We start from the raw sequence: 12,767 nt of genomic DNA, 5'->3' as shown, positions 1-12,767 counted from the left end.
CTGGTTGTTGTATGGCTGTCCGTGTAAACATGAAGTCACATGTACTAAATAAAATTGTGTTTAGATCTTGGCCTACATCCTATGGGGTAAGAAATTGTGATAAAAAATTACAAGAATTGACCTTCACTTTGTGTGAATTCATTGGAGTATGAACCTTCATAGAGTGAGGGCCAAACATTGTATGAACGTTGTCGCAAGCTCCGACGTTCATACAGTTTGGCCCTCACTCTATGAAGGTTCATACTCCAATGAACTCACACAAAGTGAAGGTCAATTCTTAAGTGAGTGAGTGAGTGCGTTTATGCTTTACGTCACATCGGCAATATTTCAGCCCATCGTTTTAAATATACAGATCTGTATAATTTCTCTATATTGACGAAATATATGCTTGTGTTCTTATGTGTACCTTGTAAACATATCTAAACACTTTCGCTGATTTGAAAGATGAATGTAGACTTTGTGACTTTGCTGAGGCCTTAGGATGTGTCAGAAAAATAAGCGGGAACTTTCAAAGCTCGTATCTACACATTTTTGTATTACCGTGTTCGTGTAATGGCAAAATACAATTACTAAACTGATCACGGTCGTGAATTCAAGTACTGATCAATATTGCTGTTGGGTTGTTCGTTTCACGGCCTATTCCAAAATTCTATACGTTATCAAATCTCAAAACTGGACCCGTTTGCCACCACTGCTTCGTTTCGGAAATGATGACGCCGGACTCAATTCTAGATCTCTTATCGTGAAGCACATTTTTCAGTTCCAGTTGTACTTCCAAAAGTCAAGTAGATTTGTATGTTCATCTCTCTGAATATTTGACCGTCACTGAAGATCATTTATATATCAGAAGCTTGTTCACGTGAACATTATCTGATCATCGATACACCTTTATATGTAAATCTATATATAAATGAGATTAAAAAATAAGTGTTTCAAAGTAATGCTGCGCATTAACTTTCTTTTCTTGAGAAAACGATTAATGTAAACGTTTACCTCAAAGCTTTTGTGAAAAAATCCCGGAAATACTTATTAAATCAGGTGTACTCCTCACATATTAATACATAAAGCACCATACCTTGCTCGTCGGTTTCACCTAAGAGTTTTAAATGGTAAAGAGCTGCTCGAACATTCCTCCCACATCAACCTCGCCGTGACACAAGTGGGTTTGTTTAAACCTCCACCTCACACATTTACTTACTCTCATAAACCTGCTACCATTGATCACGTTGGTGTAATGTATCATGTTTATATCTTTGTGTCCTGCAGCCATGAATAACACATTTATCTAAACCGATTCAAACAGCTTGTGTATATTTGTCTTTTTCAAATTATTGTTTAAAACAACTATATCTCACTGACTATTGCAAAGGCTTTTGAAGGATTGACACTAGAGGGTTGTTTTACCTGTCTCTGGTAGATACGTTTCATAGATGTCAACTTTGTCAATATTTCATATGTATGTTCTGGGCAGGATAAGCCTGGGATAAATATTTTTCACAGATTTGGGACATATCTGGCTCGACATCACACGTCTGAATGTGAACTCAAGCATATACATCAGAGTTGTCTATATAATTATGATAGTTATAATGTTCAATGACGTTATGTAGGCCATCGGTTTAAGAACAATATGTTCATTAAATTATGGACAAACATACAGACATATAGAAATTATTGATCACTCGATTGTACGCTTTGTTTACAGACTGTCGTCGCATCAAGGAATCTTGCAGTAGTGCTGCGTCAGGCAACACACATACACTTACTTTCTGTGCAAATTGTGTGAGTGAGTGGCGGGTTCTACCGTGAGGGCAGGATATGCTTTCCATCTTCGCGAAAACCTGGTGACATTTATGTTTTTGAGACATATTTCCCTTTTACGCTCAATGGAATCTTTTTGGCAGAAAATCGAGACTGGTTATTTTCTGGACTTTTTTGTTTTATTGTGTATTTATTATCTTCTGATAACTTAATTGTCATGTTGTTTTCCAGGTATTTTTTTAATGGCATAATAAAAATCTATTACTCAATGAGCTGGTTGGTATCGTATATTTACTAATATTGCCTTATTTGTTCTGCTTGTTTTGCCCTGCTGTCATCAATATTCCAGCTTTAGCACGGCGGTGACTGGAACACTGTAAACACCTGATCAATGGTGGACATCAATACAGTTTCAAAATACTAAGAATAATTGCCTGATGGTATTGATGAGTTACATACAGTTAAAGATATTGGGGATATGTTCAACTGTAGCAAGTATTCCTTGATGACGTTCTCCATAATATGTTGGTTACACTAATATCTTGGGAAGCAGTGTAGCGGTGATATTGAAGTCACTGTGATCGTTTTGGTCTTAATGCTATAGAATAGACGCCATCTGGGATATTGTTAACCTGCCCACATTTCACATTTCAGTGGTGTGACAAATAAAAAGTGAGTGAGTGAGTATGGTTTTACGCCGCTTTTAGCAATATTCCAGCAATATCACGGCGGGGGACACCACAAATGGGCTTCACACATTGTACCCATGTCGGGAATCGAACCCGGGTCTTCGGCGTGACGAGCGAACGCTTGACAAATAAAAAACTGCTTGGTATCATCACTATATATTATTACCATAACTTCATCCTAAATTCTACATTGTTTCAAATCTCCATTCTGGAATTGTTTGCCATCATAGCATCGCTTCAGAAATGTCATTTCTTAATCTCTTATCACAAAGCAAAGAAATATTCACGTTTACTAGCTTTACTCTTATGACTCTCTGTGGGAATCGCGTGTCGTCATTTTCAGTGACCTATTCATATATGTTTAATCCCTATTTTGCCTTTTAAAGCCAATGGATCATGTTTTGGCAGATAATCAAGACAGAACATTCTCTAGCGATGACGTTCTCTATTTGTTCAAAGCTGCACTAAGCATTACTCCTGCTTTAAGAAGACGGCCTGTGACCAGTCAATCCAGTGACTGATATAAGGAAAGAGTCACCCTGTCGGAGTACTCTGACATGCAATCAACCAAGTCAATTCCCACCGGACGGACGTATGCTATCCGGGGTCCCAACAGGGAGAAAGCGTTGACTTCATAGTTATTTGGTTCATGTTGCATGAAATGTTAGTTATTATAGTTAACATCGTGGATTTCGTGCCAAAGATTGTACTTGTGACTAATTTGTGCCATAAGAGAACCTATGCTTGTACTACAAGGTTAATTTTATGCATCGATGGTCAGTCACAGTGATTTTGTTGACTGTGTGCCATCACACAGGTAACTTATACAATGATAACAAAAAAGGACAACCGGCAGCATGGAACAGTGTTTAAGTAATAACCACAGATTTAGATGGTCCAGCATGTTTAGATGGCCATGAAATCTAGATCTAAAGCATACCTTTAATGGGAAATGTGTTCGCCACAATGAATTTTTAATAAGGTGGTACAAGATTACAAAACCTCTTTGGGGTGGTATAACCCCAATGGGTATTATAACCCCCAGATGCACATTCACATACATTTAACTAATTCCACACTTTAGTACTGCTGCTCCTACATATACAATGTGGTTCGAGATCAATGTAGCCATGGATGGGGACAGTCTCCTCTCATTGAGTCATCAGTCTTCTGATCCTCATGTGGATGATCCTGTATTTTTACTGGAAATTTCCAGTGTGTGTGACCTTACTTTCAAGTACGTTTCTGTCCATCTTACACTTAAATATCTTAATGTTTCCTTAATCTTTTGGCATAAATTGTAAAGGTTGTTTTGTAAAATAGACATATGATTCATAAACACATGCTCGTGATATAGTTGTGTTCACGTATGAACAATTAATGAGTTAAAATGTTTGCATCAGGGGTTATCCACACAAATACAATTACTAAGTTGCTCCTCGTGATCTCGGGAACCATTGCTACGAAATACACACGACGTCAAAGACAATGATTTGACCCACTCACAAGAACCAAATTAATAATTCGTGTAGTTAAATAGGTTCAATACAATTACATTCTGCTGCCTTTATTAAGTTATCTTTATTGTTCTTCATGCCATTGTTTCGAAGAATCCACTTTGTTACAATCTAATCGATTAGACCATGCTATTAAAATAATTCTTGTTTGTACAGTTTTCATTTGGCATTGCATTTTGTAGGCATCAATGTGATAAACAATATGCGATAAATTTGTCCAGTTACCTCAAGTAAAGTGTGCTTTACATGTTGCTGCAGTTCCCCTACCCTATAAATAGTGAAATTCAAGTTTCGGACACGTGGCTGCATTTTGCTCCTGTGTGAGATTCCCCTTCCCATAGAGGTTGAAAATCAGCCATGGTGAGGAGAAAGTTAACGCTGAAAGATTGCAATTGATAGGCATGAAAAATGCTGGCATATCATGCAGGGCCATTGCAAGACATTTGGGTCGTTATCACTCGTCAAACATGGTCAAACCAGTGATGTCAATGACAGGCATAGGTCTGGTAGGCCAAGAGAGGCCTCTAACAGAGAGGATAGACGTCTTTTCAGGATAGTCAGACGAAATCCATTTGCCACTTCAACAGATTTAAGACTGCAGTGGATTACCCATCAGAGACTCTCGACCATGACCGTAAGGCGTAGCCTCAGAGCGGCTGGTTATAACGCCAGAAGACCAGTTAAACGTCCTCAACTGACTGAGAGGCACACGCAGAATCGTCTGATATGGTGTCGTGCCTGTAGTCGATGGAACTTGGCCAACTGGAGAAGGATCCATTGGTCTGACGAGTGTCGAATGCTGCTACGAACTGTTGATGGTCGAATACGTGTTTGGAGGCAACGTAACACTCGTTTTGCACCAAGGAACATCCAGAAGACCTTAGCATGTGGCGGGGGGTCTGTAATGATTTCGGGTTGTGTTTCCTTCGGCTGCAAACTTCCGCTGGTTACAATTCGTGGAAACCTGAATGGCCAACAATACCAAGATGCCGTTCTTCGTCCAGTGGTAGTCCCTCATTTTGACAAACATCCTCTTCCGACAAGACCTGTTTACATTGACGACAGTGCTAGACCACACAGATCTCGGGTAGTTTTGGCCTATTTTTCATCAAGAAGCTATTGCCACTGTTCCTTGGCCGGCCTGTAGTCCGGATCTTAATCCGATTGAGCATCTCTGGGACATTCTTGGCCGGAAGATCAGACATCGTGATCCCCCAGTTCAAAATCTCACTGGACTTGAAGCCGCACTTCATGAAGAATGGATCCGTTTGCCTCAGCTGTGGTCAATGTCCGTGGATCATACACACGTTTCTGACGTTCCTGTCTTGCAAAAAGACTCTGCACTCCCTAGGGTGTCTATGTGACACCTGATATGGTCTGCTGATATCATGACAGTTACATGACAAAAAAAGTTTTTCAATGTTTTATAATCCTTCAATTTCTGGTCTTCGGTAAAGTTCCTTTCTGCTCATATTCTTTTGAAACACAAGATAAACTTGCTTTGGGACAACTTTTGCATCACATGAGGTTTACATATACGGCGTATAACAATCGTACATCTCGTTATAATAGTCATCATTAAGTGCCAAAAGTAACAGCTCACAAATATGGTGGGTGGCGTTTAACTTTTGTGCATGTGTATATGATGTTTCGATACCCTGTCACTTCTTGCATTCGAAGGATCTGTCCGCCTACCACTGTGCTGTTCAACAGTATCCCATGAGATCCGTATTAACAGCTTTTAACGGTCCTTCCAACAATTGGTGTGTGAACAAGAGGTCGTGTATCCCCATGATGTTTTCTCCCCTGTCACCATGATGATCAGTGAGCTACAGACGTTGGTCAGGCAGTAGGAACGGAATGTATGTAGTGGACAAATAGAAACCTGTCAGAAGCGCATGCAAATGCAAGTCAATTGTTCACCTAAACACGACAATCGGTCAGAAATGCTTTGTAATTTGATTTATTTAAACCAATAAGAATTTCATTCAGCTATTTTATTTTACATAATCACTTGGTCTCCAATACATGGTGAGTTGTAAATAGTCATTATCATCATTACAGAAGCTTTTCAAAGTTGGTTTTGGTTTCGTTAGTCACGCCCGCATATTGCCGCCATATCACAATGTGTGTTCGATGTGGAGAATGTTGTTCTGACTAGCCAACACTTTCATCATCTGCACAAGAAAAATGGCCATGACGTACACTTTGTTTACAGAAACCCTATGCACCAGAGTTTGAATTAATGTGGTTCATAATTGAAAGATTGCCCAATAATGCTTAGTTGTGTTTTACAAAAGTCCCACTCCCAATACCATGTGTGTTATCAATGTCATTTTACATGTACCTCACAGCTCCACTGAATTATTGGAGGTCACCATGTTCGTCATACCTCTACTCAAATATTCGAGATCACAAAGTGACCTTGGAGCTAATGGATCAGGTGGCCAGTCTCGCTGAATTGGTTGATTGCATGTGATCGTATCCCTATAGCGTGGATCGATGACCATTATGTTAACCACTGACTTGAATATTTACAGGCCAACGTCTTATAGATTGAGTACGGCGTTCAACAAGAAACTATCAAACTTACAAAAGCAGTAAAATTTGGGTAAACTGACTAGCCTTGAAACTGTTCAAATCGGTGATAAACCAAACTCGTTCATTCCATAATGCCTGATCATGAGGAAGAACGTGCAGGTTCGCAATGTTCACACGTTAGATAGCTCCTGCCTCCCGTGGTACTGCCTCCAGTCTTTATAGAGTGCTACTACAACAATGTGACAGGAGTGTGCCAGACGGACCCTCACTTTCTGACGTCCCCGGGCCCCCCAAGTTAATGTGGCATTTATGAGCGTTCGGGTCTGTGCTGTTTTTCTTATAGGCTCGCTTCCATTGGTCAAGAGGATGTACTTTGTCAGAAGAAATTGATATTTCGGTTAGCATTGGTCCACAGCTGTGTTGATCATAAAGGGAGACATAATGGATCAGATAGTCAGGCTCAGGGAATCGCTTGATTGCATCCTACACCGTCAGCTACGATGACGCACAATCAGCCAAGCCATCGACATCTCCATCCACTATCTGATCCATTTGGCCACGTCTCACCGCATGTTTATTTTCCACTACGGGTCTTCAAGGGAGTATTAAATCACATAATGTGAATATTTAGCTATTTATTTCGTCACCAAAATATCAAATACCCTCAAACAGTCATTATTTGCAAACAATCATATTAAAAACACTAATATCTCAAATGCACCACACACATACTGAAAAATGAGTGTAATATAACAATTCAGAAATACAAAAAACGTATTGCTTAAAAAATCGCTGTTGCTCATTCGGGGGGAAATTTCAGAAGTGTCATGCGATACTTATTCCTCTGCTAATTATTTTAGGGTTCGTCTTGGTCCAAAGGAAGGATCTGTCCTACTATTGATTGATGATAAAAAGCATCCATTCTAATAGTATGGATCTGTTTACAACTCTTAACGTAATTGCTTTCCCCACATAGCTTACTTCCTGATTATTCTATATTTTTCTACAGAAACAGAGAGTGTGTCGATTAAAATTTACCGTCGCATTATTTCAGCCATATAGCGATCTGAAACAAATACATCTGCTGAATGAGGTGCTCCCAGATCAGTGACAACGCAGAATCGACGCAGACATGACATCCTTGACAAACCTGCTGTATACCATCGTGTGTTTCCACCTTTCCTCCTTGGAGGTAACAGGTACGCAATGTTTTTGCTCTCAAGTTGAATATGTAATGTTACTCAGAAATTAGAGGTTTTATAAAGCTTCAACGTAACCTCTATGTTGATGGATGGTTTGTTGCGTAACGCCGCACTCTGCAATAATCCAGCTATATTACAGCGGTCTTAAATAATCAAGGCTGGACCAGAAAATCCAGTGAACAACATCATTCGCATCGACCTACCAATGTGCGAGTTTAGCCTCAATTTTGTCATTGATATATTTTCCCGTAAAGAACAAGCCTCTTTCTCAAGTGCCACCTTCATACATCTAAGAGAGCTTGCTAATAGACGACAGATTCACTCTCTAGTCTCTGCCAACTGGATCGACAGAGGTCTTTTAAAAAACTACACTGTTATATTTGTTTTTGATTGTTCCATGGTACGAAATATATTCACTGAATAGTAATGGTTTTTCTTCTTCTGAGTAATATGGTTTATTAATTTCATGATTAGGACCATCTTTGGTAAATTTTCCAGTCGTAGTTACCTGACAGGGTCTGCATGGGCTAGCACAATGAAAAGAGTGAGTGAGTTGGGTTTAACGCCGATTTTAACAGTACTCCAGTTATACATTGACAAATTTCCAGTGGTGTCATTTGGAAGTCGCATGATGACAATAAACAGTGAGTATGGTATTCCAAGTAGGTGCCAAGACAATAGCAGTTGGAACACACAATTTATCCCTGATTGAGCATAAGGTAGAATCCAAATGGAATAATCCACAAAAGTAGCAATGACATTCTGCTACAGTTTGCGCCAATAGTTTACTGATAGAGGCCACGTGACTAAAACTCTTGACTACTTCCGATGCCGTGAAGGGTTACTATTCCTAATCATAACTAACAAACCAATAAATATTTTAGATTTGAGATGTATGCTCAGTGTGATAACATTGCCAAACTGTGTCCATACAGCTTAAGACAGAAGGAAATAAATGTCACACCCCTAAACCTGTACACCATCTATTTAGACCCCCACACATTAGACCCTCAATGACATATCAGTAAAGACAAATTGAAACAAATGGTGTTGAACTGACCTAAAGTAACATATCTGTTAGTTTACAGTTGTAGCTCCATCTATTTTCCGATGTATTTAGGAAGCTTTATGATCAATGATTGCAGGAAACGTGGTAATTAGTCCCTCCTCTTCATGAGACAGATGAAACCCGTACTTTTGTGAATGACTTTTACCCCGGAAGAGAACATTTTGATGTCACGTGACTTCAACAAACATGTTCTCAATCTATGCAGTGTATGGATGGGTTTTATGTTGGTATTATGTTCACACATTGACATATGTGGACATATGAAATATATGAATGCATAACATGTTTGTATAGGAATTGTAATATAAAGAGGTAGGATACAGCCCAGGATTTGTGGCTTCCTGTGACAGGGATTGTGACGTCACTATGGGCTTGCTTTTAGCATGGAATATATTTATAAGCTGTGTGGAATCGAGGCTTATTTTCCATCTGTAAGCGCTAACATTGGCTGATTGAGGTCGGGAGACCTTGACGGCCAGTCCATGACGTTGACTCCCGCATTCTTAAGGAAATTCCTTGTCAAAATTACTATGGAACGTGCATTGCCACAGAAAGCACCCCACACCATGACTTTTCCGCCTCGAAATCTGTCAACTTCCTGTACACAACACTGGGCGTAACGTTCATGACGGCGCCTCCACACCCTCGCCCTACCATCAGCAAATCGGGATTCATCACTGAAGACGACTTGATTCCAATTCCTCTGAGTCCATCGTAAGTTTCGCTGTGCCAACAATTGCCGTTGACGTCTGTGTAATTGAGTCAGAATCGGCCCACAGTATGGCCGTCGTGCTTGAAGGTGAGCAGTTCTCAGACGGTTTCGAACAGTTTGCGCACTCAGTCTACCCCTACACAGTTCATTTCTGGTTGATGTAGCCGTCAAAAATCGGTTACGGAGGTGACGTAAGACAATCTGACGATCCTCGGCATGTGACGTCACACGTGGTCAACCTGGCCGAGGGCGATCAGCGGTGGTACCCGTTTGCTGTAGGCGCGTCTGTAAATCATATACAGTCCGTCGACTACAACCTTTCGTCCTTGCGACTTCAGCTACGGACGTTCCCGTCTGCAACTTGCCGATGGCACGTTCACGTTGCACATTTGAAAGGCGTGGCATGACAAATGGCCGTAAAATCTTTTGTGTTTTTCTTTTTTTTGTTAATGACTGCTAACAAGTATGGCTGAAAACACGTGCGGTATTATGGCCACGTGACCAGTTGCAAGTGAAAAAACACTTTTGCCAATATAGTGCTGGGCACATGATTTTGATCGATTCACCTGCACACAAACGGGTGTTATCTGAAGACAATACGTGGCCATTACTGTTTAAATACACAATAAGGGCCCACAATGATAACTGGTCAAAATGTTAAAATTTTAGGATTGTGAAGTTTTTAATTTGGTTCAGTATATTTGTAAAACAATACGGTTAGTCACATGCGTACGCACTATCGGAAGCCTTATTGTAAGTTTTCATTGTCATTTACGTATTTCGAAATATATTTTATGTTTTACAGTGCCCGTTCAGACAAATATAGCTCAAGGCAAACCAACCATTCAGTCCAGCACGTACTACAATGCTGTCTCGTCCTATGCTGTGGATGGTGTAACAGGAGGAAACTACCATACTGACCGTTGTACAAAAACATATGGTGGCAACGTCTGGTGGATGGTGGATCTTCTTCATGTGTACAATATTTCGAGGATCACTGTTTTCAAGAGAACAGACTTCCAGGGTAAGTTGTTAAGATTAGCATACATTACAGTTTAGCTTCCATTGGATTTGTACAACTTATCTTCAGAAAGGTTGAATGGGGGCAAAAATAAATAATATTTTGTGCATATAAAAGTAAATATAAGCAATGAAATATTTCCATAATCTTAAGAAATGTCTTCTGAAAAGAAGTCCATTTACGATTCCGACTATTCCGTGATCATGTGAATTAGAAATGGACAAAATACTCTTGGTATTGAACTTTTTCGTAGAGTGTTGCCAATATTGAGGATGATGCCGTCTTATGTTAACACTGTCATGTAATTTAGGATGAACTTCAATTAATATACAATTGTCCTCCTCTTGCAAGTGGGCGGAAAATGTACATCCCAAAGACAGTTGATCATCATTATTTTTGCTTCGAAAGACTCTGGTTCAATTGGCCTTTATACAAATATATATCTGTCTGTCTGTATGACATGTGTTTATGGACCCGTGAAAATTCCGGGGTAGAATAGGTCTTCATCAACCCATACTTGCCGTAGAGGGCGACTATGCTTGTCGTAAAAGGCTACTAGCGGGATCAGGTGGTCAGGCTCGCTCGACTTGATGGATGCATGTCATCGTATCCCAATTGCGTGGATCGATGCTCATGAAGGCAATCACTGGACTATTGCTGACTGTGGTGTTAAACAACAAACAAACAAGCATATGTTTATGAATTGCTATCAAATAATGCTGATACAACGATACTAGTTCACCCCTCACAAACACACGCAACAGTAAGGCCATTTTCACCTATAAAAGCATGGAAACATATGGTACAACTCAAAATAGAGAATTGCATCGGACATACATGTACTTTTGGTCACTGTTTTGGTCAGTATTCAGATAATGACCAAACATCGGGAGGAATTCAGGTGAAACTATGCTCCAGATACATACTATGGTTGTATGAATCACATGGTGTTTTAGGTCGCCCGGATCTTTATAAAATCATCGGATTTGATCTGCATCCTACACTCTGTGCTCTATCATCCCCGAAAGTCTGCGTCAACCAACTTGGCAATTTCACAGGTCCATCAAAGACTTTGTCTTGTGAACAGGAGGTCATGGCCAGATATGTAAAAGTTTCCTCCTCTACTAACATAATGATGTGTGAGATGCAGGTGTTTGGACAGAAAATAGGTGAGGCATTTATTAATGGCACTCTGGGATATTTAAACTTCCCTTAAGACAGGACGAAATGTTTCTTTTACAAAATCGAAAGGTATTTTATTTCACTGTCAGGATCGAGACAATGAAAAATTTTAATATCAGAATATATGTTATTTTTAAAAAAGGTTTGACCACAGTGACATTTAGGTAACTATAAAGGATACGATTAACTAGGCTGTAGCTGTTCATACTACTTGTATCACATCAACGTTAACTAACAAGTAGCATAAGTCCCAATAAAATAATGCTTAGATTGGGATCGGGTGGGACGCTCCTGGCTGTATTTCCTGAGTGTCATCGATCAGTGTTCTTCAGAAACTGGTTCAGAATGTCCTGGTGAACATATTTCCATGACTGAGCTGGAAGTTTGCTGAATGGCACACTGCGTCATTAGATACACAAGTTTGTATACGAATTGATAATTACAGGTGGTTGCTTGAGGAATAAGGTACAAGTTCAAGAAGGCCACAAACTGGATGACCCCTCTATCACCATGCTACGTGGCAATGCCTCAAGTCGCGTGGAGTGCAGCATCAACTGTTACAGACTCCACAACTGTCTGTTCTTCAACTTCAACAGACTGACTGGAGAATGTCAGACAGGAAGTGGACAGGAATCTTCCGCTTCTTCCTCGGCTGCTGACTGGGACTTTGGCACAATTTGTTAAAGGGCTGTTTGTCCTGTCTCTGCTGAATACGTTTTATATATGCCGACTGTGTATATATTTAATATGTTTTTATCTTGGCAGGATAGGTCCGTGACTTCGGAATTTTGTCAGATTTGGGACTTACTTAATCCAACATCACACGCCTAAATGTGAAATCTCAAACATATCGATGTTATTTCTATGATTGTGTTAATATGCTCAATGACGTCATGCAAGCCATATGTTTATGAACAGATGTTCAGTAAGTCATGGAGTAACATGGTATTCAATATACAGATCTATAGAATTTCTCTATATGGACAAAATATATGCGTGTGTTCTTATGTGTACCTTGTAAACATATCTAAACACTTTCTCTGATTTGAAAGATGAATGTAGACTTTGTGACT

At 39.8% G+C, this 12,767-nt stretch overlaps 1 protein-coding gene across 1 annotated transcript; it reads left to right on the top strand.

Moving 5' to 3' along the window:
- The first annotated feature begins 7,640 nt into the window (after nucleotides 1-7,640).
- On the top strand, nucleotides 7,641-12,378 carry LOC139480425 (fucolectin-like). The gene is made up of 4 exons (XM_071263492.1): nucleotides 7,641-7,707; nucleotides 10,297-10,515; nucleotides 11,469-11,681; nucleotides 12,140-12,378. The coding sequence occupies exons 1-4, from the start codon at nucleotides 7,641-7,643 to the stop codon at nucleotides 12,376-12,378; spliced, it is 738 nt and encodes a 245-aa protein (XP_071119593.1).
- The last annotated feature ends 389 nt before the right edge of the window (nucleotides 12,379-12,767 follow it).

This window comes from Haliotis cracherodii, unplaced genomic scaffold (genome assembly GCF_022045235.1).
Source record: "Haliotis cracherodii isolate W230 unplaced genomic scaffold, xgHalCrac1.p SCAF_4, whole genome shotgun sequence".
NCBI classification, from domain to species: Eukaryota; Metazoa; Mollusca; class Gastropoda; order Lepetellida; family Haliotidae; genus Haliotis; species Haliotis cracherodii.
The sequence above is the reverse complement of the archived record's forward strand: the minus strand, read 5'-3'. Positions and strand labels throughout refer to the sequence as shown.